We start from the raw sequence: 27,433 nt of genomic DNA, 5'->3' as shown, positions 1-27,433 counted from the left end.
GTACTTATTACCAGGTTTCTTTGATAACATTATCCTCTCCTTCTTGTCTATTGTTAACCCTTATCTACAAGAGCATTATGACAAGGGTTAGTGCCATAGAAATTCCACTGTTAGATGGAATTTTGGGCATGATTACTGGTTAGGACCTTAAATGAAATGATTGGTATGTCTGTTGTGTCCAAGCACACCTGAAAGTTTTCTTCCTTCCTTCCTTTTTAAGCAATTAAAATGTATATTATTCTCCCTGAACCTCTGTCTTCTCCTCCAGCCCACTGAGTAATTTTGAAATTACCTATGTTGATTACAAAGCACCTACATTCATTTCTAACCATATTTCACGAGCCTTTTCTCTTTTAACATTTTCCCTGATCAGGTGTAACCACAGATTTCCAAGTTTCCTTTTGATTATTTTCCTATCAACCACATTGCTACGTTTTATTTTTCTTGTTGGAAGCCTGTGTTATATCACTTTTTCACGTTTCCAAACCATTTTAGATTCCCTGTTCATCCAAATGCTGCCATCACAGCTAGCTGGCAGTCACTGTTGTTGTGCTTTGTCCCAGATGAGGGAAGATATAGGCTGATAGATTACAAGATAGTTAATGGTTTCTGTAAGAGGATTTTACTTGAAATCCGAGTACTTGACATTATTAAATACACAAAAATGTCAACACACATTATATATGAGTGTATGCATTTATGATTTACCAAGTTGCTGTGGTTAGCAAATTATCATGTAACCAAATCTAACTCCACAGAAACATCATTTTACTTTGAAGACAGCTGAAATGAAAGTCTAAAATTCTTTCAAGATCTGTGTTTTTTAATGTAACTGGGTGTTTATTTCTCTCTCCTGCCATGTTTTTATATATCAATGCACAAAAAATTAGCCCTTATAAACTTTCAAATACTTCTGGAAACCCAGCCATGATTACAATAGCAATAATTGTCAATGTTTGCAAATAATTCTTAAATGGAAATGTTGAGTAATTTATTACCCGCATGCCAGATTTAATTGAAAGGTGTACTACACCTCATTGTTTATTTCTGAAGAGTAAAATGATGTAATATGACACTGTAAGGATCTTGTTCAAATGGTTATGTGTAGTCCATGGAATTTTGTTCCTACAAAAAAGTTATAGCCTAATATTAATACAAAAGTTGATGGAAAATGTCCCAAAGGAACTAATTCTGGAAAGTGAGGCACAGTCTACAACACCATTACACAAAAAATGTATGTTACCACAAGATGCAACAGTAGCCATTGCTGCTGAATAATAGATACATTACTGTCACTCTCCCACCAAAAGAATGACATTGACCTAGTAACATCAGCATGAATTGTTACACAGATGTCTGTTTTTTGTTGTTGTTGTTTTATTTATTTATTTAAGAGACACTGGATGCTTACTCCACATCAGTGGGGAAAGGCTGTTTGTGCAGTATGTTGCTCACATTTGTCACATGGATGAGCTACTGGGTTACGTTACTGAATAGTTGCCACTGGTTGTGCTGTTGACCATAGTCTGGCAGCATGTTTGACAAGATACGGATGTTGTCAAACAATAATGCTAACCAGGGCCATAGATACTATGGTGCTAGGAGGCTTTGGAACATGCGTGTCCTCTGCCTACAAGGACCCAAAATTTTGCTGTAAATATGTTCTGGGTCATCACATTTAGCTTCTGATGATAAATATTACTTCAAAAGTATTAATCAATTTGGAATTGCAACCCGCTAACCATCTTGGCCATTAGGAAAACTGATGTGTCCTCAGCAATGAATCATTTCTCCATCCAAGTGCTAATTTCCCATTCTGTGATTGATTATTGGCATTTCAACAACATTTAATCAGTTATTTCATCATTTTCACTCCCTGTAATGTCCAGTTACATATTTTCAAAAGTAATATGGCTTGGTACACTGCTCGCACTATTTACTCCTATTGTACTACTATTACTACTCTACAACTACTACAATTTTTTGTTCTGCTGCTACTACTACTACTACTACTACTACTGCTACTACTGCAGCTATAATAAATATTATAGAACAGTTCAACAAGTGGTTGTCTCTTCAACTCTTTTCATCAAGTTGATTTTTTGTCAACCCAACTTTGGTAAGGTCAGCTAAGGAATTGTTAGTTAACCATATTACCGACTGAGATACTGCTACGTCCCCAACCAATAGATGACAGCACAATAAGTTCATATATCGGTATTATCCATGGTATGCGGTAGTGTATGAGGTGTAAGAGTCCTCTGCGGTGTCATGCCAGTTTGAAAATGTCGACAGGTTCGTTACACGTGATTTTGGAGTTTGGGTAAGTTAATGTTTATTTGTAATTTTTATTGACATCATGCTGATAATCCGTTTCACTTAACTTATGTGAATTCGTGGCTGACCTTTAGTGACATGGTTCATATTTGTGTTTAAATATAAGACTGCTGTACCATGCACGTCAGGATTTATTTTTTTAATTGTCGACGTATATATTCTTTTATAGTGGAGGTGCTGAATTGCTGTTTAATAAAGTGAAGAAGCACGATGTCACCCTTCCAGATTCTAAGGAACCATGTAAGTTGTGAATTCTGGACCTTGGATGTTGGTGAATTTTAGGTTAGAAGTCATATGGATCAGCCTCCCCCACATCTAACTTTAGCTGCTACACTTCTCCTCCAGTCCTCTGAGATATTCTGTGTATAGGAATGTTGGTAGTTATAACTATGTCACACTGCTGGTGACAAGGGGCTGGAGGGGAATAAACAAGTAGGCAGAAAGTCTTAGACACTGTCAATGAATGTAATGGGCAAAATGTTAAGGGTGAAAAAGGAGTGCTAAGAATTGATAGAAACTGCAGTGTGATTCCTTTGACGTAAAGGAACTGGTAATTATCTAAGCGTAAAACAAACTTTGTTCATTCTTGCTTGCTATGGTGTAAATCAAGGGTCTCCAAACTACGGCCTGCAAAAGAATTGTGTAGAAATGCGCCAATTGAACTAATTTTCCAATGAGTACTGGTAAAATAAATACTTGTTCATAGATTTCAAATTCATTAATTAAGATTGTGTTTAAAATATATTGATATTCCATATTATGTTAATATTAATATTATTCACAATTTTACTAGTTCTGGACCGTATACTGCGCGGTATTTCTTCGTAATTGTTCGGCCTCGATCGGCAGTGTCACTTTGTGGCAATGTAAGTAGCGCGAGCAGTTTGTTACTCGCCGCCTTATGCACAAGACTTCTTGCAATGGTGCAGTGTAATTGTAACAGATCATCATCATCATCGCCGGTGTCGTACTTATTACCATTTTTGTATTAAAGGCTACTTATGCCTTATGAGAATTGGTAGCGAGGAATGTTGATAAGGCTACCGGAACTTTAGTCCATTCTACGACAGCTGGTGTGGTACGGCAATCGGTTACCCCTCCCAGCCGACAAAGGATTTTTCCGGAACGTTTCCTAGAGTCATTAATTTCTCATTTTATCCGGCCCATTGAAAGTACTGAATTGCCTAATGTGGCCCGTATTTTGAAAAGTTTGGAGACCCATGGTGTAAATAAAAGTTTGTTACAAACACAAGTGTGGTTTGTATCAATATACAGATACATTCAGTCAGTGCTATGAAGTTATGCTTACAACAGGAAGTACTGCAACTGTGTTGACTTGGTGAGGAACATGTGTACATAAATACAAAATACAGGAATATTAATGGAAAGTAAAGAAAATTTAAACAGTTGGTGTAAAAGGAATCTAAAGTAAACAGAAAGCACACTTAATGACACAGTAATTTTGCTTATGTAATGTTGAATATCACAGGTGGGAATGATGATGTTATTAATGTGTTGGGTAGAAAATTCTTTCCAAAGCCAGAGCAGTAGGCTTTAAGGTAGAAACTATCATTAAGCTACTTAGCAAATGGGCAGTAACCAGATAGCATTCCTGATGCAATCCAGTTGTGGCTATGTAAGCAGTTACCATGAAATAGTTTGTGTCAAGTTACATTTGGTACTTCTTTTTTATTCAGGGACAATAAAGGCTTTACTTACATGGATTAAAGCTAATTTACTGAAGGAACGACCAGAACTCTTCCTTCAGGATGATACAGTGTGAGTAATTTGTCTACTGGAATGGTATGACTTATTATAGCAATAGGAGTCAGGCTTGAAAAGTGTTTGCCTTAATTGAGGAATAAAAAAATAATTTCACAGTGTTTACAGTTTTCAAAATGTAGATGTGAAATACAGGATTTTTAAGAATTAAAATTTTCAAAGACACTAAAGAGTACTAACTGTATACATTTGTATAAATTTACTAATTTTCTTTTATGTAAACCATAAATATAGATGATAGAAAAGTAGCCCTACATGACTGACTGCATTAGTATATAAGATATTGCAGCTGAACATCATGTTGCATTTCAATAGAAGTACATATATGCACTACCACACACATCCTTGTATACAGTTACTTTATTATTAATTATGTAAAGTCTTTTTGTCACTACCTCACCGCCATCTTTGAGCCAATTGTCTAGATAATGTGGAACCCTTAACATCTCACAACCCTATGGGCCTTCATGGCCTGTTACAAGGATAACTTTACTTTACTTTACTTTACTTTTTGTCACTACTGTTTATTTTATTGCTAGTGGGGTGGGACTAAGTTCCTTGTCCTGCAATCACTTCTGGCCTGTTGTACCAGCCTCAGATGATAGGTGAGGGTGATTGTGGAGCAATTGGTGGAATGAAGATTGGCAGGGGAAACCGAAGTACTTGGAGAAAACCTGCCCCAGCGCAACTTTGTCCACCACAAATCCCACTTGACCAGACCCGGGATTGAACCTGGGCCACTGCGGAGGGAAGTCAGTGACTAACCACTTGAGCTATGGCGCAGCCTTTGTCACTACTAACTACATTGTTCAGTCTTAAAGGTTGTCATCAGGCTGCTATAACACATTCATTTAAATGAAACAGCTGTCATGGTTTATGTTTTAAAATATTGGCAGATGTGTTAGTTTCATATTGACTTAAATTTAAAAACTTGTATATAAAAATATTACAAAATTGTTATAGAATTATTTTGAAATACAAGGGATGGACAAAAATATGGGAACACCTTTTGAAATGCATTACTGAATTGAAGTGTTTATTTTAGCGACATTTGTGGGTGACACCATCGTATCTTCCCAATACCGCTACCTGTACAACCTGCACAATACGTTGCAAGCTTTATTTGTTGTTGAGACAGTGTTCTATGCAGGTTTTAGTGCATCATGTCAGTAAAGTAAAGCTCTCCCCGTACCAGGCCGTGAAAGCTCATAGGGTTGTGAGACATTGAGGGTCCCATATTACCTAGACAGTCGGCTCAAAGATGGTGGTAAGGTTGTCAGCCTTACATGGTAGCATAGTTGGTTGAGGTGCTATAGTACAAGCCGGAAGGTCACGGGTTTAACTCCTGATGAGGTCTTTGGATTTTTTCAATTGACCTAATCCTTCCAGCCGCACTATGGCCCTGGGATCGACTCAGCCTCTAACAGAAATGAGTACCAGAAATGAATTAAATAATGTTCCTGGGGAGTAAAGCACAATGGGGGAGACGAGGAATGCGTGTAGGATATTGGTGGGAAAGCCAGAAGGAAAAAGACCAAGGCGTAGGTGGGTGGACAATATTAGAATGGATCTTGGAGAGATAGGATTGGATGGATCTGGCTCAGGATAGGGACCAATGGAGGGTTCTTGTGAACATGGTATGAACCTTCGGATTCCATAAAATGTTGGGAAATTCTTGAGTAGCTGCAGAATTGGTGGCTCCTCCAGAAGGGCTCAGCTCCATAAGTAAGTAAGTAAGTAAGGGGAGTAAAGCACAGCCGGCATCATGTCAGAGCTAACAGAATTCGAACGTGGGCATATTGTTGGGGCCCGTATGGTGGGTGCTTCCATAATCAAGGTAGCCGAGGTTTCTGGTGTTTCATGAGGCACAGTATCCAAGATTATGACCGCATAGGGGAGGACTGGAAGAAACACATCCAATAAACAGCAGCACGGATGGAAATGTGTGTTGAGTGATCAAGACAGACGAACATTGCGTAGGATTGTGACGAAAAATAAGACTACAGCTGCAGAAGTGACTGCTGAACTGAATGTCACGCTCACAAACCCTGTCAGCACCAAACAGTACGAAGGGAACTCCACAAGCAGGGTATTTCTGGACGAACTGCAATTCCAAAGCCACTCATCAGTGATCAAACTGCTACTAAGAGGAGAGTGTGGTGCTGAAGTCAAAACCTGGGCTATGGCACAATGGAAGACGGTCATTTAGTCGGATGAGTCCACCATCACGCTGTTTCCGACTTCTGGCCGAGTTTACATCTGGAGAATGCCATCCCAGGCTTACGATCCAGATTGTTTGCTGCCTAGAGTGAAACATGGCGGGGGTTTGATCATGGTATGGGCAGCCATATCATGGTATTCTGTCAGACCCATCATTACCCTGCAAGGTCACGTCACTGCCAACGACTGTGTGACCATTTTGGGCAGCCACACCCTTCCCATCGTGCAAACTTTGTTCCCCAATGGTGATGCCATTTACCAAGAAGACAATGCCCGTGTTCACACAGCTCACGTTGTCCACGACTGGTTTTCTGAGCACAAAGATGAAGTGTCACATCTGCCATGGCCCCCACATTCGCCAGATATCACTATTATTGAGCCTTTATGTTCTGTTTTGGAGAGCAGTCTGCGCACATGCTATCCACCTCCATCATCGTTAACAGAACTTGCCAATTTTTTGCAAGAAGAATGGTACAATATTCTCTTGCAAATCATACAGGACCTCTATTTATCCATTCCAAGGAGACTGCAAGCATTTCTGCAAGCCATAGGTTGTCCTACACCATATTAGTCATGGTAATGTGTTTTTTGTTGGATGTTTCCATATTTTTCTCCGTCCCCTGTATATCATTTGCTCAAGTCAGTGTTGTAGTATCTGATACACATGTAAGGAATTAGTTCTGAGGCCTGTTTGCCTGTTCTCACATTCCACATAATAACTCACTTATTGGCTGCTCCAAACACCTTGTGATTATTGTGGTGTATCAATGAACTGTAACTATATGCGCTAATGTTTCAGTGTCTTTGTGACTTACAGTCGTAGTTAAGATTGTGTGTTGCTTCATCATTTCATGTTTTGTCTGTGTTTCTGTTATTAATTTGCAGTCTCATCATTTTGGTTGTGAGCAGGTGGTACTGCTACTGGCATTGATCAGCTGCATAGGTTGCAAGATTGTGCACAGTTTTATTTTAATGACTGAACTGAAGTGACCTGATGATGAGCATTAAGTTCACAACATTTAGCTAGTAATGATAAAAAGATTGTTTTTTATTAAAGATACAGTAATTGTATACAAGGTTATGTGTGTGATGAGCATATTTGTGTATTGTTGTTAGTATACGTAACTGAATTACTTTTTGTGGCTACAACACGGTTGCAACATGGCTGCCAGCTGTGATCCAGCAAACACTCCATTCATGTTCTCTCTCTTTGCACACATTATATAACATGTTAGGAGTGGAGTCAACCTTTTTCTTGAGATCATTTACATTTCTTGGCAAATATGCATGGAACGCCTTTTCTTTGGCTGCTAGGAGTGACAAGAGTGTCAGATCTGGTGAACGATGTTAAGCAATTGGTCGACTTCTTCCTTCAGTTCATTGGCTCAGGATCTGATCAGAAATCCGTTTTCTTTTAAGCACTGTCACTGGAATTGTATGCTCCAGATATTTCTCGTCTCACAAGTCAGAAATATTGATCCCAAATGAAGTTCAGTTTTTCATTGATCTTCTGTAATATATGCCATTGAATTTTGTATATGCCTGAAAGTTGCAACACAACTGTGTGCATACCCTGTACTTTAATACAGATCTTAAAAAAATAGGTGTTTCGAATGGCTCATGTAGCATTGTTAGTGTAGTCAAATCAGGCTAGTTATTTGGGCAGGGTAGGCAACTCAGATAATAAAAACAATATCATTTTATTGAGAATTCACATGAAAACCAGCCTCTTGGCAAACAAAAGAGGAGATGCGAGGATAATTTTAATAGTAGTATTAGAGAGATGGTTGTGAAGTTGTGAATGGATTGATCTGGCACATGAGTAGTGAAGTTGAGCTTGTGATTTCTGGGACTTAAGTAATAGCACTTCAGTCAGAACACCATTGTAAGTTTGTCTCTTGCCACCACAGCATGATGGGTTCTTAGACTGTGGATGGTGGAGACATTCTCCAGATGTGCAGGGTGGCTGCAAATATAATTAATAAAGAACTGCTATTAGGTGATTGAGGGGGGGGGGGTATTACTCCAGCATGGGCACTGACAACTCTAGACCATAAAAAGAACAAGTGTATTATGAAATGTTACACTCCATTGGACTTTATGGGCTCTTGTGAACACGGTAATAAATCTTCATGTTATTTAAAAGTTGGGGATTTCTTTTGTAGCTAAGTTGATTGTCTCAAGAAGGACTTTTCTCCATGGAGTTGGTTTGAGCATTGTGACCTGTAAATAAAAGAAATCTTCTCTTATTTGTTAGTTAAATTATGGTCATTGGAAGCAGTATGGAACAGTGGGAATATGATTCTGTTTGCAGGAGGCCCGGCATCCTGGTGTTAGTGAATGATGCAGATTGGGAACTTCTTGTAAGTATTGAATTTGCTGTGCTCACATAAAAACCCAATATGTAATCTGTATTCTTGGAATTTGTCTCTGAAAAAGGTATATGAATAGGAGCTTGACCCACAATTTGGTTCTTTTTTGAAACATAACCACCATGTTTTGTGTTATGACCATTTTTTATTTTATGAAGGATTTGTAGAGACAAGTTAATATGTCAGCATAAGTGAATTTAAATTAAATTAAATAACGTGGGGATGGCAGAAGTGGGCCATTACCATAGAGGACTCCGTCAGGAAGACAAAGATGAAATTGTTATAATTACATGTAGTTATGTTTTATAAGTGTTTAGTAAACCAACTGCCAAGCAATACCTCTGTCCGGTTACTAACACATGACAGTATTTAACTTTGCATACTACTATTACTGATTATGGACAGTGGAATGGAACATTTGATTTTCATCTTTTGGAGCATAATGAACACTTGTAGAATACGGCACAGTCCCGTCATACGGAGTACTTCTGTTCTCCAAAATTTCACAGCTGTTCATCAGTTCACATAATGTCAGATATGTTTTTCATTTTAGGCAGCATGATGACAGTAAAGGTTGCATATTTTTTAAACATGCTTTCATATAGGCCAACAGGATCCTTCATACACAACTGCTTCTCACAGTCTTTCAAAGGTCTCTATATGTGTTATATGTTTAATGTAGATTGGGGGTGTGTTACTGTTAGTGAATGTAATTTGAAGGAACATATCAGTACTGTAGTTTGTTGTCAGATTGTTGTGTGGATTATGCTGGTATTTCCAGTCATTGTTTTATATTTTTATTTGCAGGGTCACTTGAATTATCAGCTGAAGGAAAAGGACAATATTCTGTTTATCTCCACTCTGCATGGGGGCTAGATCCTGATGTTTCTTATGAAATGTTCATGTCAAAAGAAAAGTGTCAACTGACTGATTACTTCATTACACTGTGACTGCTGGAGCTTCCATCCTGTTTGTGTGACTCCTGTTTGCTGGCTATATTTTTTCAGTCTCAGGATTTTGGTTTTGCACAGTAGCACAGAAATTGCCTGGGCCATCAGAATCATAATGGTTGGCAAACCAACACAAATCAGCTAGCATTCCTTCTGGACATGGTGTAGAGGACAAGGCCCTGAATTTGATTTTTTTTTAATACAGTGATTTATGACAACTTTAGGGAGCTTGGATAACTCAGTATAGTGACAGACTATGGGCTGGACTTCCGGGTTTGGTTCCCAGCAGAGGTAAGAGATTTTTCTCTACTCCACAATGTCCAACCCAGCTCCAGGGTCTACCCAGCCTCCTGTACAATGGGTACCAGGGGTAAAGTGGCAGAGGCATGAAGCTGAACAGTGACCTCCATCTAGTGTCGAGGTCAAAAATGGGGGGGGGGGCTATTCCTTACTCCCCAAACATCTTCAAGGTCTGGCGCTAATTAATTAAGCACAGGGACAACTTTAACAACTTTACCTTTTTTATGACAAATTTTCATTGAGAAAGGTTCTGATATAAAAGGACATAAGTAGTACACTTTAGTGCAATGTGAAAAGTGACTATGTTATAAATTGTGATTATGATGATATAATTGGTCTAGGAGGGAAACTTCTAGTTCTCATCTCATTTCTTGAAATGTTTCCAAATTCTGATTTCAGACTCATCTAAAAATGAAATCGTGATCCTTGCAGATGCCTAAGATGCATTTCAATCTGAAAATACCGATGCTGAATTTGTCTGAGAGTAAGGAAGGAATTGGAACCTTAAATAAGTCTGATGTAGGGGAAGAGCAGGTACTTCCTTGCACTGTAAACTTCATCAGTAACAGAATAGTAGCTTCCTTTGAAATCCAGAACTGTAATTTCCTACCACATTTCTGTTACACATCCAAAAAATGTTATAATCAACAAAACCAGAAAGTATATTGAATTTTTTGGTCACTATGGAAGGACGCCGTGAGACTAGTTATGTCATTACTTGTAATTGAGAATATTAAGTTTTGTGTTTCTTTAGGTGTTTTGTGTGCAAGACATGTCATTTAACCTGTCATATTCAATTTCAGTTTTCTATCAAACCTTTATTGAAAGTATAAAATTCCATCCATAATGTTCAGGAAACAATTTTGTGAAACTGTGTATTAAAAAGACAAAACAACTCCATCCAGTGTGACTATTTAAGTTTTACTGCTTTAAAATTAGCACCCTTACATGTTTCAATCCTTACAGATCATCTTCAGAGGGAACATCAATACTTATTTGCAAACTACAGGGTGGGGCGCAGAAACTTCGTTTTTTTGAAGGCGAATAAAGGAAAAATTATTGCTGATAGACAAAATTTATGTTTAGCTGATGAAAGAACATACTTTAAAGTTTTAAATCATGTAGTTTTAAACAAAATATCTTGTGGTGGCCACCGCTCTCTATAAACTGATGCAACCGTTTTCTGAAGTTCCCCTTTGCATGTTAGAACATATGCACCGGAATTTGGGCTGCTTCCTGCCGAATAACATTCTTCAGCTGAAGCAGGTTTGTGGGGCAATGTTTAAAGACCTCTGCCTTGAGGTATCCCCATAAAAAAAGAATCACAGGGTGTTAGATCAGGTGAGTGCGCTGCCCACGGGATGTCATCTTAAAGCGAGATGAGCTGTCAGGGGATCTTTGCCCTCAAAACTGTCATCGAAGCTCAGGCTGTGTGGGCCGTGGCACCATCCTGCTGGAACCAGACATTTCCTAGATGCATTTCTTCCAGAGCTGGTTAGAAAAAGATCTCAAAATCAACTGTTCAACTGCCTCCACATTTTCTGGCGTCTTAACGGTCCGTTGTTGTCCTGATGATTTTTTCACCACTCTCTCGGTTGTCCTAAAGTTCTCTACCCACAAAACAATCGATTTCAGGTCGGGAACCGGACCTCTGGGCTTAATTCCGAAGTGAGTACGGAACGCACACTGCACCGCCATGTAGGAATGGTTGTTCGAAAAATAGGCTTCGACAGCAAACGCACGCTGCTCACTCGTCCACCTCATGTTTCCTACTGAAGGGTATTAGACAGAAAGTTCTGCGACTGCTGCATTCGCCAAGCCTATCCCCACTTTTCTGCGATCTCCCCTCCCTTCACAATGTGTCTTCACAAAAAGGAAGTTTCTGCCCCCCACCCTGTACTATCACAATAGGTGTTCCCAGTGGTAAATTACATACACACACAATGTTTCCTACTGAAGGGTATTAGACAGAAAGTTCTGCGACTGCTGCGTTCGCCAAGCCTATCCCCACTTTTCTGCGATCTCCCCTCCCTTCACAATGTGTCTTCACAAAAAGGAAGTTTCTGCCCCCCACCCTGTACTATCACAATAGGTGTTCCCAGTGGTAAATTACATACACACACAATGCCTGGAATACACAATATACACACCAGTTTTTTCACAATCACAGCAGCTTTCCTGGTATTAAAGTTTTTAAAAGTTTGTTTTATTTATTTGTTTATTAAATTGCATTAAAGTGGTTGCAAGGAACATTACGTGTTCAGTTTCCAAAAAGTTGGTTATCTTGAGTTAATGTGCTTTTGTTTTTATCTTCATGGTTTAAAGTTTTTTTGTGGGTTGCGTTACAGCTCTGTTGGTAACTAAATTATATAGCATCTGATGGTAGGATTGCCGTTGATTAGTGAATTGGGAAGTACTTGGAACAAAATGTTCATAGCCTCACATTTTCCTGGAGATACTGAGGAAAACCATGAGCAACCTCAGTGAGGATACCTAGTGTCCTGGTTGATGCATACCGAGCATCCTCTGATTGCAAGTCTGGAGCATGTTACTGGACCAACCTGTTTAGTTGTTTAAGCTTCAGCTGTACTTAACTTTTGAAGGATTAGAATTATTTGGCTTTTAGTTGACAAAAATGTTGGATTCAGATGGAAAATTTTAATAGTTAGAAATGTTTAATAGTTAGAAGCCTACTTTTAGTATAATGTAATGAATTAGAAAAAGTGTGCTGTGTATATATAAGGTCCTTGTATGTTAGCACTAAACTGAAAGAATTAACATATTTTCTGGAATTTTGAGATCCATTTTTCTCCCTAGAAAATCTTACAAAAATTCGGGCACATCTTGCAGTCTGTCCTGCCTGTATACCTTGAAGAGAGTAGGTATTTTGCTGGCTTCCGTTATTCACCACTGTCAGAAGTTTATGTGGGGCTATCGGTATATAGAATAATTCACTTGCTAATTTTTTCCATCTGCAGTATCTGATAAAACAGCTCTTGTATGCCATTATGCTCCATTAGTGTTTCATCTGTTGATGTTTCCACCACACTGGAATGCCTTGTTGTGAAGCCATTTGTCATATTTATTCAAGTGGGTATATACGTGGATGGTCCAATATTAAAGGTACAGGTGTCTTGTTACATTTTGCCTATGTGTGACATCTCGATGTCACTTGCATATATTAGTCACTTTGCAAGTGAACAAAATGGCCAGTGTGATTGAAAATTATTCCAAGTTTGAGGTTCATGTGGTGGTGCAGAAGGAATGAGTCAGAGAGAGATTCATCGCAGGTTAGTGAGTGTTTACAGCCAAAACGTTTTCATCCAAAAGGAAGTGTCTGTGTGGCACAGCAAATTTAAAAATTACCGAATGGCACTGAATGATGAACCACAGAAACACTGAGGCAGACCAAGACCTCACGCACTGATGACAATCGTGTCATTGTTGAAGGTTTGATAAGAGAAGATCGAAGAGTCAAAGTTTGTGAAATTGCTGAAGTGACAGTTACTGCAAAAAGCACTGTTAATGAAATAATCTCAGATTTAAACTTCCATAAAGAGTCTTTGTGCAATACTTCACATCCCTTGGAAAGGAACACTGCCATGAAGGAATGTTTAAACTTGTAAAATGATAGAATAAATGTCTGAATGCTAACAGTGATTACATGAAAAAAAATTTTTTTTTTCATTGATTGCATCCTGTTGTGTGTCTCAGACAATATATAATATGTATGAACTATGCTAGTGTCAACACAACAAAATATTTCAGTATTACATAAAGATCTAAATGTAATACTGAAATATTTGTTGTGTCGACGGTAACATACTTCCTACATATTGTAATGTGGATGGCACAACAAGAAGTAGGGGTCACGTGAACTCTGCATTTCCGTGAGTGACGTCACATACCCCCCTCCTTCCATCACTACACAACGCTTAGTAAACACCCCTCCCCGCTAGGCTGTGACATCACGCAACAGGCGAGTCTGTGCAGCGACTATTGCTAGGCAATCGGTAAACATGGCAATTATGCAACAGGGAAGCGAGATGCATTTTCTGCTGTATGGCTGAGGGTTTATAATAGAAACTGGAATGCCTAAGGAGAGAGTGGAAGTCTAGCAGTCGCCGAGTGCAGTTGCAGTCTAGCATTCGCCGGAGTTGAGCATTAGCCGTCAGTTTCCAGCCTTCAAAGAGATGAGGTGAGATGAAGTCCAGCAACCACGAGTTGTTAAGTTGTATCAAGTGAATGGATTCAAGACAATTGAACCCAGGAAGTGACTACAGCAGATGGCAGTAATTGGGACACTGTAAGTTGTGTAAGTGTAAGAGCGAGTGTACAATAAATTTGCTACATCCAAGACGGCGTGAAGTTATTTATCATGCTACTAACACCCAACACTGACAATACTACATATTGTGAAAAATTAAACATATAACGGAGTGTTTCTTGACTTTATTAAAGATTTTCTTTGCAATAAATATGTCGATGTAATTTGGTGCTGTACCATTAAATTCAAGCCGCCCTCATGTATAATGTGTGTGTATGTATATATATATATGTCAAACATGTTGATTTCACCCCTTGCATTTTCTTACCTCTTAATCTTTATCGTATCTCTCAGTACTGCAGCACTGATGGCTGGATTTTAACCTTGTGGTAATGATATTTATATTGAAAAGAGTGAGGCAAGGCTTGCTGAACCTGCAGGAATGCATGGACAACAGATGTTAAAAATGTTCTCACCATTATGGGTGTAACAGTGTGCAGTGCACTACAAATGGAACTGTTCCACTAAATATATACAATGTTACAGCGCTAATTGTAAGAACAGTACTTGTATAAAGGTGAATGAAGTTCACTTACTACTCTGCTGCATCTCAAATGATCCTGTTACGCATGTTTGTGAAGAGGGAGATGCATGACTTGCTTGATATGCCTATTTAGATTCTTTTACAACTGGTAAGCATATTCAAACCTGTTTCAGACATGAAGAATGTAAATAGACATTGTCCTGACACAATTTAAAAAAAATAGTCATACCGTTATTATTTATTTATGTAACCAACTGACACACTGTAGTGTAGGTAGCACCATGTACAGTGAAATATTTATACAAATGATTATTTTTTGCAAATTCATTCAAAGATATAATTGTAGAATGTTGTATTTTCCATTAGGTGTATGCAGAGGAATGTATATTGTAATCTTCATATGAAGCAGTTGTTTCTCTTTCTGAAGGTGCAGTCTAAAAGCAGAGTGTAACACATATCTGGTGAGGCTGTAAGTAAATATGATAATGTAAAAAAATTACATACCACCCCTCATCATAATTATAATTCTGAAGTAAATTTCTAGATACTGCAGTCCTAGCAGGCAAGAGTGACTGGAGAAATGTATGCCACATTCCTCTCCAGAAGTACATGCAGCATCACATCTCTACTCGGGGTATCCTGGGAAATACACGGATGCCTGGGTTTTCTGTGGACAGGTAACATATGGCAGGAACATGTAGATACTGTTTGCTTGTATTACAGTCACTCATATCTCAGGCAAAGCACAAACCAAAATGTTTTTCCTTAAAGCATGGCAACTTGAGTAATAAAATTACACCAAAAAAAATCCAAAAACATGATTATATTTCTTTTTTCAATGCGTATAGTCAACCAACTGAGCTATTGTAATTCTCGGATACAAACTAGCCATTTCCAATGCTATGGGCTAGCACATTAGTTACTACATATGGTATTCCTGAATGCTAAAGCAACACATCTGAAATAGTGAATTACTATGTGGCTATGTGCCGCCGCCCTCAATTGCTGTTTCAGCAGAGTGGCATATCTTGTCACATAAGTTCTTTAAACTTCTCTCTATGAGGATAAGGTTCAAAATTTTAAACATGTAGTGTATACTCATGGTGATACTATACCCCCTCAGAAAATCGCCATTTGCCCACTAGGTTGTGCTCTCGCTGAACAGACTTAAGTCCCTGAACTAGTGTCCAGTTATTAGGGCAACCGAGATGGTAAAGTGGCCCATCTTGCCAGCCAGATTCTTCAAACTTCTGGTCACCTATGAAAATAATGTTCAAAATTAAGTGCCGTATACCTCCATAGTTATGCTAATACCCGAATAAAAAAAAAAAGCAATTTCGTTTCCCAGGCTATTCTTCAAAGAGACCTGAATTAATATCCGGGTATTAGGATAGTCAAAGAGTTACCAGACGCTCTGTTTCCTCTAGTCAGAGTGCCACATATTTCCAGCTAAGATAATGCGAAAGTAATACTGCTTAATATTTTAAAGATGCAGTATACCTCCATGAAGATGCTAATGTCCACATAAAAATCGCCATTTTTTTAATTGCTTTTAGCCTATTTCTCGAAAATGGTTTGATTTATATATGGGTACAAGGAGAGTCAAGGAGGTATCAAGCGCCTTCTATTGCTCTAGTCGGCAAAGTTCCCGCCTCAGCGCGATTCGACGTTCAAAACTGGAACATAATCGCCATTTTGATCCCGCCTACAGTCGAAAAGCCAAATGACAGCGCGATGGGGTGGAAGAATATGGTACTTTGACTAGCAAGGAAATGGTTGTACCTCCACGGTGACGCAAATACTCGGATACAAAATTGCCATTTTACATCCAATCGCCTTAGGAATATTCCTCGAAAAAGAATTTCTATCTGGGTAATAGGATAGGCGAGAAGATATCAGCGGTCTTCATAGTGCTCTGGTAGGCAAAGTAGCACATTCAGGGAGGTACGTAGATGCTCCCGTCAACATATTGCCCCTCATCACACGATTGGACGTCGCAGTCTACAGAATACCAAAAATGGCGATATGAAGATTTTAAAAAGGCAATATATTCCTCCACGGTGATGCAAATACCCAATGCCACTATACCTCTTCGGTGATGCTAGTACCCGGATACAAAAACTCCATTTTTTCGCAATTGAGGTCAGCTTGACCCTCGAAAATTATTGAATTTATATGCGGGTACTAGGATAGTCGAGGAGGTATCAGCCGCCCTCTATATTCGAGTCGCTGAAGTGACTAATCTTGCCAGGTAAGTTCTTTGCCTGTTTCAGTCGCCATTTTGTTCATGTGATTGGACGCAGAATTCCAGCATTCGCCATTTTGTTCCGCCCCCCCTTCACGCGTTTGGACGTCATGGCATCCAGATTTTGAAATCATTAAAAGTTCATTATATCTCCTAGGTGATCCTGATACCCGGATATAGAATTTCCATTTTGTTACCAACATTTGTATATCTGTTGCGCGAAAAATGTTGAAATTGTATCCCTGGGTACGAGGATAGTCGAGGATGTATCAGCTGTTTTATGTAATATTCGAGTCGCCAAAGTGAATCATCTTGCCAGCTAAGTTCTTTACCTGCGTCCGTCGCCATTCTGTTCATGTGATTGGACTCGGAATTCCAACATTCGCCATTTTGTTCCGCCCTCTGCCTCGCGATTGGACGTCGTAGCATCAAGATTTTGAAAACATTGAAAAGTACATTATACCTTCTCGGTGATCCTGATACCCGAATACAGAATTTCCTTTTTGCAGCAAATTTTTGTAAATCTGTTGCTCGAAAATTGTTGATCTTGTATCCGGGTACTAGGATAGTCGAGGAGGTATCAGCCGCCCTCTATAGTGTTAAGAGTCACAAAAGTGAATTATCTTGCCAGATAAGTTCCTTACCTACTCCCGTCGCCATTATGTTCATGCCATTGGACGCAGAATTCCCTCATTCGCCATTTTGTTGCGCCCCCTTTCACGCGATTGGACGTCATGGCATCCAGATTTTGCAAACATTCAAAGTTCATTATACCTCCTCGATGATCCTGATACCCGGATACATAATTTCCCTTTTGTTGCAAATTTTTGTAAATCTCTTGCTCGAAAATTTTTGAACTTCTATCCGGGTACCAGGATAGTGGAGGAGGTATCAGTCCCCCTCTATTATATTCGAATCGCCGAAGTGGATTATCTTGCCAGACTACATGGTGTCACATCCCAGAAGACTGAAATATTCGTGGTTAGAGCCATATTCATGTGGAAGATGTTGGCTGAAGACTTGTTGGCTTAAAGAGTATATATCGTAATTGCACATACAGGGAATACACAGTAATGAGTAGACAACAGTTGGTTTTGATTTGACATGGGGGTTAGGTGTAGAAATTGAGAACTGAGAGTTGCGTGTTTTGCGTTTCTCGGTACTTATGAATTGCATGGCGACAGTGAGGGGGCTACGGCTGGTACTTGGAATGAAGAGTACAGCATTCTGAGTTGTAGCAATGTGTACTTTGGAGAGAGCCCCTCGTTTTGGAGGTGACATATTCTTCCTAAACATTGGGCCATCTACAAACTACACGTTGCTACAGCGCAGGACCCTAAACTCCTTATAGACATTGCCATGAAAATATCAAATCAAACATGGTACTCAGAATGTCTGTGTAAGATACGCAAATTGCTGTCTGAGTCCAGAGGTAATTGTAAGTATAAATTTAATAGGAACTGCTGCAGCTTTGGGGGTTGGTGGGGCAATGTTAAGGCATTTTTCTAATTGGTACAGTAAGAAATTTATTGGCAGCTAATTCCTCAATAATCAGCCAAGCCATAGCGAACAGTTTGGGCATTGTATTGATATAGAAATCTGTAAATTGCAAATACAGTTAACAAATAATTTTAAAATATTTAAGAATTTTAATGTGTTCAATGAATAACATTAAAAAATAATTGGATTGGGAGTAAATTTTGGAAATTTTTGTCCACTCTTAAAACCTATCTTGAATATATCAGAACACTGAAACATTAAAATTCAGTAGCATGTTGAAAGAATACATATTGGTTGTGTTTATGGAGGTAAGTAAAAATGCTTTCACTTTGACGCATAGAAAGCTGCAGTCGCATTCCCTGTGGACATGAACATGGAACCTTCAGAAGGTATGTTCGCTGCCCCGTCAATATATATGACGAATATATATTTTAGTTATTTTAGTATAAAGACAACAGGGCATGCAATGAAGTAGTTCGACGTACATCGAAAAGCACCTGAAGATGGCACTTTTTTGCTGAAACATGTAGTGCAAGAGAGAAGAGTAAGGTGAATAAATGTATGCACTGTAAGACGGTCAGAATAAATCATGGTCATAAATCAGTGCAACAGGACGCTAAAATATAACATTAGAAATGTTTCTACTTTACAGGCAGGGAGGAGAAATTTTCTCATGATGGATATGAGAGAAGTGATAATTAAACCTGTTTCCAAAATACAAGAAGACCAACAGCGTGGTAAGAACGACTGTTGTACAAGAGATTTTGGTGGCAAAATTATATATTGCTAGTCTGTTGCTAGCGCTATCATAGCGTATCTCCTTACCGACCATGAGATCGGCACTGGCGGCGGCCATTTTGTGGCAATATATTTAAATAGGAATATAGATGGCAGAATTAATGCTCTCGTGCTGTGTCGGCTGTTATCTTGCAGGCAAATAACGTCGAGTTGCTTGCAATTGGTTCAAGATATGAGTGAGAGACGTCGGATATTGGTGTTTGCTTATTAATGGAATTGTTTGAATTACGCAGGTAAAAAGGGTTTTGAGGTGAAAGAATGTCGTTCAGGTTTCATTGTTTTTATCTTTTTTTACCAGTGTATTACACAGTATATATTATATTGATCATATAGCTAAACTGTTGTTCACTGTACAGTGCATGTGTACAATTGACAATGGTAATGTTTATAGCAGTTGAATCCCAATGAGTTTAGATTACGTAAATGAAATTCCGTAATTAATTTGTGTTTACAGAGTAGGCTTATACAAAAATTTGAGCGTTTTGCACAAACATGACAGTCTGAAGGTAAATTTTCTCAGAAGGGTAAAAGTAAAACTTTGCTCTAAAGAGGCGAACTTGGAATATGCAACACCAGCTCAAGAAGAAATACATTCGAAGAATTAGATTTTAACTCCACATATAAAGACAGAAAAGTAAGGTTTGTTTAACAACAGTTAATTCTTTCTTCAGATACGATAAACATGATAGTGAAATTCACAGGTTAACTAAAAGTGATATTCATGGCGTAGGCATTGGACAAACAGTGAAGAGCGTATCAAGTGTCGAATTCCAGTTTTATGTACAATCGAACTCGAGTACTTGCACTGTGTATTTTTTTATCAGCCGTTTTTGAAAACCATTAGTAAAATGAAATATACAAGCATTTAGCTTCTTAGAATTGATTAGAAATTATATACATTTCTCAGATGTTTCATAGGCCTATGCGAAGGATGGAGAACATCTTATAATACAAATATATTGTTTGTTTTCAGGACATATAAATATGGAGGTATAACATCTATTTTCATATTTACAGACATTCCTTATACTACAAAGTTACACAAAAATAACTACATGAAGAAACCACATGTTTATTACCTGTATTTATAATTGAAAATGTTATATGAAAGCATTTTAATTAATATGAAGCAAAAGATATAGACATTCATGTGTAAAGGACTACCTCAGTTCATCTTAACCAGAACACTGTTAAGACAGTTTTATGAAATTCTGTTTGTCTGATTGTACGGTGGGACCGCCGTGTAAGATTGTAAGTGACCCAAAACTTTTCATGTAGCACATTGAAATCTAGGTGAATGACATGTTTACTGTAGTCAATATTTATGAAATCTTAATTGTTTCTTAGCATCTCCCGTCCAGTTCATTAATGTAACAGATAAAATTGTAACTTTCTTGTTTGTTTGTTATAACAAATGTAATACATAACACCCACAGCTGTTAAGAAATTTACTCTGCATTTGTGCCAGTATATAGAATGGCTACAAATATTAAAGCAATGTTCAAGGATGAATAAAGTTTTGGATAAAATTGGAATGCTCATACTCAGGTCTAATCTGATGAGTATGCTTTGTTAAGATATGAAGCATGTTCATCATATGTTCGTGTTATTTGGCTATTATCCCTTCTATGTAATTTTGGCTGCTGTATATTATGACATTGAGAAGAAAAGTTACCATGTCCTGGACCATGAATGGGTACTTTTGTTTGTATGAACTAAACAGTTCAAATGAAAACCAAAGCCTCCCTTAATAGTTAAAAATCAGGGCATTTATTGAAAAAATATCCTGAGCTAAAAACCCAAGGGTTTCATAATGAAATGCATGAGTGTCATACATATGTATGTATCTACAGTAATTAACCGATTAATGATGTTCTGTCAAGTTTGGTACAGTCACATAATCCAAACATTCCTTGAAATGCAGTTGAAACTACCTCCTGAGCCAGAACATATATATATATCTCTAGTTGCATAAATAAATACATGTAACAGCAATATTTTAACTAAAATTATCACATAGGATAATATGACTTCAAGTTTGAAATGTATTGGTATGATATCATTATAACTTTTTTGTTTATTCTTTGTACCAGCCTTTAGTTTCACCTTTTATAGTACTAGATTCTCAGTAAAATATCTTTATGGGGTGCAGAAAACATAAGCTTACAGAAGAAATGTCTTGTGTGAACAGTAAGGTCTCCAGTATAGTGTTCCTGTTGATAATTCTCCGTAGGTTACACAATTTAATACCAAATTTCAAAAAAGCAAAAATGTATTTGTGTCTGTAAATCATGTTGAGCATGGTAGTGATGCACAATCAAAGATATTTAGAGAAGTTATATCAGTTCGCTGTAGAATTAAAATTCTAGTGAGAAAGTTAGGTAATGAATTTTCTTTAGATTTTCATATGATAAATATTTAATATTTATTTAATGTATTTACAGCATAAAGAAGAACAATTATGAGGAGTTAATTGTGGACATAATCAAGAGAGGTCTTGTTTTGGATCACAGCAAATCACCATGTGAGGAGAACTTCATACCAGACAAAAAAGTGAATATATTTACTGCAATATTTACAATACAATATTTACTGCATCAATTTTGTATTTTTTTTTTGTAATATATTTAATCATTATTGTGTTTTATTTATTTTAAAAATCGTTCAACTACAATGGCCCATTCTCTCTGATATTTTCACCAGTTATGAAATACATTTGCTCCCATGGTGATGTCTGTATTATGACACTGTGTTTTCTTGTAATGTTGCTGGTTACCAATGATTTGGAGGAAGAGGGTTGATCTTGAATATTCAACCCTGAGGATGGAAGTATCATGTTTCGCCGAAACACTGGGACCAGCCTTCCAGATTACAATGTGGTGTAACACAGATATCACAGAAAGAATCTTCATTGCCTTGAAAACCTCAAACTGTACAAATACATATGTCTGTTTCTCATTACGTGTTCATTATTTTAAGGCCAACTGATTAATAAGATTAATAAGATGTAAGTTATATATGTGTCTGTATATTTTCTTCTTTGTTTCAGGGTGAAATCATAATAATGTTCATCAAAATGGAAGAATCAAAAGACTTTGTAATGTGGCTGCAAGTAGGTTCAGACATGCTGTGCTGTTGGTAGAGAGAGCTAACCCTCCTCTCTCTTTCTTCTGCCACCAAACACGTCCTCCTCTTCCTGCTTCCTTTTCCACCCTGCCTCCTCCACCCCATATTTCCTCCTCATTCACTTCCAACCTTCCCATTCTCCTTCTGACTTCTACCATGTCATGCTCTTCCTCATGCCACTTCTCCATACCTCTTCTTTCTCCTGCTTCCACCAACCTCCTCCTCTTCACCCTACCTCGTCTGATGAGTAAAGGTCATAACGTTCCTCTAGAGAGCAGCACCTCATAGTGCTTACTTATCCTACCATATTTAGTACCCTAATACATATGTACTGTATATTTGCAGTACATTCAAGTTATTGAAATTAGGTATTTGCAACAAAGCAGAACATAGTGAGCGTGTGTAGAAGGTGAGATTTTGCTCTGTATTCAGTCATATAAATTCCTATGTTGATGTTTCATTGGGCTTCATAGAGTACTTGCATAACATTATTCTGCAAATTGTTTCAGTTCGAGGTTATCACAAGAGTATGTGGAGACTGCACATGAAGGGCGGTGAAATGCTTGTCACTGGAGTGCCAGACTTGGAGTATTCATAAGTAAGACTTCTGTAAACACAAATATGAATATTGTAGTGCTAATACAAGTCTCAGTGAAATGATCAATCCTTTTGAGGGTCCATCATCATCATCATCATCATATCCTAATGTAGATTGTTACATTGTCATCAGAAGTTAACTAGTTTCTTTTCTCAACACACAGTTGGAACCTGAATCATGTTATTGGAGATCTCACTTTCTTCATAAGTTTGCCTACCCAAGGTATGATGAATGGTCAGAGATGATTTGGACTCTGTTTACCATCTCTTTAAGTGAACTTTAGTGCCTCTGTTTCTTGGGCAGGTTCTTCTGTCATATTGGCATTTAACAAGCTGCAGGCCGTCACACCAGAAGACTGCAGTATGCACTGTCCCATGCATCTCAGATTGCATAGTTTGATATAAGCTGGTTCCAAAATTATACCTTGTTTTTAGGTTTGCAGATAATTCAGGTTGGTCCAGGATGGTTCCCTGTTGCTGTTTGGGTGCTGGGGCACTGCCCTAACACTTCTATTATGGACAGGGTTGTCAAACTTCAATACTTGTTATTAAAATGTACGCTTCTTTCACTCATTCTTTACAGATTACAATTTTGCTTCAATAATACAGTTCTGTATTCTTGAACATTCTTGAAAGGATCATTTGAAAAGTATTCGTATTGAATGTTTTACAGGCTTTAAAAGTAAAAACCCTTCTACATTATTTCATTTTTGATCTCTAGCCTGAGATAAAATTCTCACCTCTTTAAAAACACAGTTTTTTCCTGATCAGTGTTTTAAAGGTTTCTGCAATTAAAAGAGCAAAGTTAACATTATGTTAATGACGAGAACTGCCTTGAATCAGGATTCCTGCCCATTTATTTCAATTTGGAGCTGTGTGCCAGAGCGCTGCAGCTCTTTACTTTTAGGACTGCATCCATACCCGTTTCTGACTGATATTTTGTGTTCAGTGGCTGTAACAGTGAAGTTATGAACAAGCATGACAGTTATTTTTATCAGTTACATGTGATTTGTTAATATAGGGAATATTATTTATTTCAGAAAATTCAAACCATCAAATGTCAGTCCAATTTATTTGGAACCTCATCAAGAGAAGACTATGTCAGGTAGAAGAAGGTAACAGCATTTAGAAGATTCTTGGAACTCACATTGCCATGAAGATGAGCCATCTGTGACACAGAGATCTTAATTTGAAGATAGGACATTATTTTACGGCTTTACCATCTTGCCTGTGCCAATTCGTTATGAGAAACTGTAAAGAACTGTTCTTCTTAAGATGCCAAAACTGTGTGCTGATTTCTGCACTTCCTGATGTGTACATTGTGAATGTGTACCAGAATGAAAATAATATTGTAGATCCATAGAAAGAAGTAGGTATACCATCTGAGCTGGAGTTACAAATTTACAAGTACAGTAAATTCCTGTTTGTCTGGTATCCAGGCATCTAGGATTTTCATTCAGCTGGCAAATATTTCTAAGAAAATTATAAAGTCATTAAAAAAATTATGAGTGTATTTTCACTCACTATTCAATAGTCCTCCCAGCTTCCACTACGGCACAACCCATTATGCAGATGCCATTTCAGCAGAGGCTAGTTGAATTTGTGATCTTGTGAATTCAAAATCTTTCACCTGTCAATCTGCAGCATTGTATGGGAATAGTCCATGCAAGAACTAAAGCAAGAATGTGATATTTTGATTATAAATTAGGTTTCTGCAAGAACTTTTCTCATGAAAACAGCAGATTCATGTAACTGGCAGACCCCATTCTTTATACATGCCAAGTAATTGTGGTTTACTGTACTAATTAATAGGATAGATTCATCTTCAGTATAAATGTAAACATATTGTCACGTGTTGGGTATGTGACGTGACAAATGACTTCACGCTATTCTGGATCTATTGAATTTATTGCACATTTGCTCTTGCATTTACACAGTTTACAGTTTCACACCTACTGCCATCGGCAGTATCACAATTACTTCTGTTGTAGCCACTGACATTCACTCGATACGACTCAAGTCATAGCTGCTGGACTTCAACTCATACTGGATACTAGTAACTCAATACTCAATCCTCCTGAATCAAAGTCAAAGTCATATTGCAACTGATGATCAGTCAGTCAGTAAGTCTTGGTATCGAGCACCCTCCTGGGGCTCATGACCAGATATTTATTGCTCCTCGACAGTTAGGTCTTGTTTCTGTGGGCCGCCCTCTCTGACGAGAGGATGGGCCTGTCTTTTGGGCAAGGGCCAGCAGCAAGACCGTAGCTGTCAAGGAGTAATAAATATCTGGTCATGAGCCCCAGGAGGGTGCTCGATACCAAGACTGATCATCTGTCGCAATATGACTTTGACTTTGATTCAGGAGGATTGAGTATTGAGTTGCTAGAGAGAGTTACTAGTATCCAGTATGAGTTGAAGTCCAGCAGCTACGAGTTGAGTCGTATCGAGTGATCGCTGCTCCTTATTTAGGCTAGCCACAGACAACATAAAGAACACATTGCTGCTTGGCAACAGATATCAGGTATTGTTATCTGGTGTTTCTAACTCGCATTGCCTAGCAGTAGTCGCTGCACGAACTCGCCTGTTGTGTGATGTCACAGCGTGGCGGGGAGGGGTGTTTACCCAGCATTGTGTAATGATGGGAGGTGTGGGGGTACGTGACGTCACTCGTGGAAATGCGGAGTTCACGTGACCCCTACTTCCTGTTGTGCCTTCCGTGTTAACAATATAAATCAAGATTTTGTAATTTAATTTTTAGTACCAAATTTACACCTGTGGGACCATTCATATGTTTCTTAGCAAATATGTTAACAAACCACTGATCACTCTCATGTCACTGTGTGGAAACAGCTCTGTTTAAATCAGTTGTGTACTAAGACATATAAAAAAAGTGGTATGTCACAAACAATCATGGAAAAAATTCTTAGTGAACCATTAATGAATTGTGTGGCTCTCTTTAGATCAATGGTTCACTAAGATGTGGCAGAAAAGTGGCACAACACAAATTAACATGGAAAAAAGAGATTTAGCCTTTTGTACCAGGTTGAGATAAGCTATTTGTAATTCCCTGGCTGCATTACTATAGTTGAAAGAGGCCTCATAAGAATTTGTAAGACTTGTAATTCTTTGTTAAATTGACAAATTCTCTGAAGCTCTTATTGCATCAGAAAGTGGCATATCTTCCTCTTTGTTCTGGAATACATGAGTGAACAAATGTGTTCACACTCATGATAATAATAATAATAATAATAATAATCCAATTCATGTTTATTTACACGCAAACTTAACAGAACGGAGGCCAATTAAATGGTTACCACAAGTACATAGAAATACAGAAAAATAATTAAAAAACAAAATATAAAATTTGAGGGTCTATATAAGGGCAATAAATTGATAATCATTCCAAGAAAAATTAAAGTTAACAGGAGAGAAAAATAAAACAAGACCAATATACGTATATACACAGGCCGCACCATAGCTCAAGTGGTTAGTCGCTGGCTTCCCACCACAGAGGCCCGGGTTTGAGCCAGGGTCTGGTCAAGTGGATTTGTGGTGGACAAAGTGGCGCTGGGGTGGGTTTTCTCAGAGTACTTAGATTTCCCCTGCCAATCTTCGTTCTACCAAATTCTCCAGCATCATAATCACCCAGGGCAGGCTACAATAGGCCAATCAGTGGCCCCTGTGCCGAGTGGATCCAGTTGTACTCCACCCCCTACTATGCGAATTTAATTTAAATTTTACATAAATACACAAGTGTAATATTAGGAGTATTATCAAATATTATTAACAATTTGAGGTTCAGTGTGATTGACAGACTCTGTTCCAATTGCAAATATGTCGAGATCTTTACCCACCGTTTTGGCAGCATAGGCGCATCGAGCAGAAGGACAGTGTTTATTAGAGGGACAAACACCAAACAATGAGAATTCCTTAAGATTGCTGGGAGGATCACGAATGCTAACATTTTCCAAAAGAGAAGCACAGGATTTAAGACGAAAGACCTGAACCAAAAAAGTGCATCAGAGTGATTTCTCCATTTATGTAAAGAATGTTTACTTAATTTCTCTAAAGCATCAGTATAAGTATATGGAATATGAGGGAAAAAACGATAAAAACAGACAGAAGCAAACTTCTGCTGGATGTGCTGAAGCTTATTGGCATCAGTCAAGGTGATGAAGTTCCAAATTACCGAGGCATATTCAAACTTGGACCTGACTAAAGTAAAGTATAGTACATACAGACACTCCAGGGAGGAAAGTCTGTAGGTAATGGAGCGAATAAGGCCTAAAAGCTTTATGCATTCAGAAAATATGTAATTAACATGTGTGCGAAAAGTGAAAATGTAGGTTTGAATCAAAGGAAGCACCCAGGTCATTAATACTAGCATGACCA

At 38.1% G+C, this 27,433-nt stretch overlaps 2 protein-coding genes across 5 annotated transcripts; both read left to right on the top strand.

The window, feature by feature from the left end:
* Positions 1 to 2,240: 2,240 nt before the first annotated feature.
* LOC111866327 (ubiquitin-related modifier 1) lies at positions 2,241 to 10,027 on the top strand. The gene is made up of 5 exons (XM_023855168.1): positions 2,241 to 2,323; positions 2,507 to 2,577; positions 4,035 to 4,116; positions 8,654 to 8,702; positions 9,519 to 10,027. Exons 1-5 carry the CDS (start codon positions 2,244 to 2,246, stop codon positions 9,585 to 9,587), a joined length of 351 nt encoding a protein of 116 aa, XP_023710936.1. The 5' UTR covers positions 2,241 to 2,243; the 3' UTR covers positions 9,588 to 10,027.
* A 9,203-nt stretch (positions 10,028 to 19,230) lies between these two features.
* Positions 19,231 to 24,543, top strand: LOC111866346 (protein O-linked-mannose beta-1,2-N-acetylglucosaminyltransferase 1-like). 4 transcript variants are annotated; one of them, XR_004513201.1, is made up of 5 exons: positions 19,231 to 19,254; positions 21,760 to 21,868; positions 22,365 to 22,427; positions 22,951 to 23,039; positions 24,079 to 24,543. XR_004513201.1 is itself a non-coding variant. In XM_023855211.2 (5 exons), the coding sequence occupies exons 1-4, from the start codon at positions 19,526 to 19,528 to the stop codon at positions 22,987 to 22,989; spliced, it is 234 nt and encodes a 77-aa protein (XP_023710979.1). In that variant the 5' UTR covers positions 19,446 to 19,525; the 3' UTR covers positions 22,990 to 23,039; positions 24,079 to 24,543. The 4 variants fall into 4 exon arrangements, 1 of the variants encoding a protein (XP_023710979.1); XR_002843126.2 differs by lacking the exon at positions 19,231 to 19,254 and adding an exon at positions 19,446 to 19,548 and having other exon boundaries at positions 22,365 to 22,850; XM_023855211.2 differs by lacking the exon at positions 19,231 to 19,254 and adding an exon at positions 19,446 to 19,548.
* Positions 24,544 to 27,433: the final 2,890 nt, after the last annotated feature.

This window comes from Cryptotermes secundus, unplaced genomic scaffold (genome assembly GCF_002891405.2).
Source record: "Cryptotermes secundus unplaced genomic scaffold, Csec_1.0 scaffold40, whole genome shotgun sequence".
NCBI classification, from domain to species: domain Eukaryota; kingdom Metazoa; phylum Arthropoda; class Insecta; order Blattodea; family Kalotermitidae; genus Cryptotermes; species Cryptotermes secundus.
Note: the sequence above shows the minus strand (reverse complement) of the source record. Positions and strands in the feature narration are given on the sequence as shown.

Bases quoted from the DNA above. Each gene is read 5' to 3' on its own strand.
- LOC111866327 (XM_023855168.1), top strand. From the start codon at position 2,244: ATGAGGTGTAAGAGTCCTCTGCGGTGTCATGCCAGTTTGAAAATGTCG. The intron at 2,324-2,506 runs GTAAGTTAATGT...ATTCTTTTATAG, and splicing joins CACGTGATTTTGGAGTTTGG to TGGAGGTGCTGAATTGCTGT. The intron at 4,117-8,653 runs GTGAGTAATTTG...TTCTGTTTGCAG, and splicing joins TTCCTTCAGGATGATACAGT to GAGGCCCGGCATCCTGGTGT.
- LOC111866346 (XM_023855211.2), top strand. From the start codon at position 19,526: ATGGAATTGTTTGAATTACGCAG. The intron at 21,869-22,364 runs GTGAATATATTT...TCTTTGTTTCAG, and splicing joins ACTTCATACCAGACAAAAAA to GGTGAAATCATAATAATGTT. The intron at 22,428-22,950 runs GTAGGTTCAGAC...AAATTGTTTCAG, and splicing joins ACTTTGTAATGTGGCTGCAA to TTCGAGGTTATCACAAGAGT.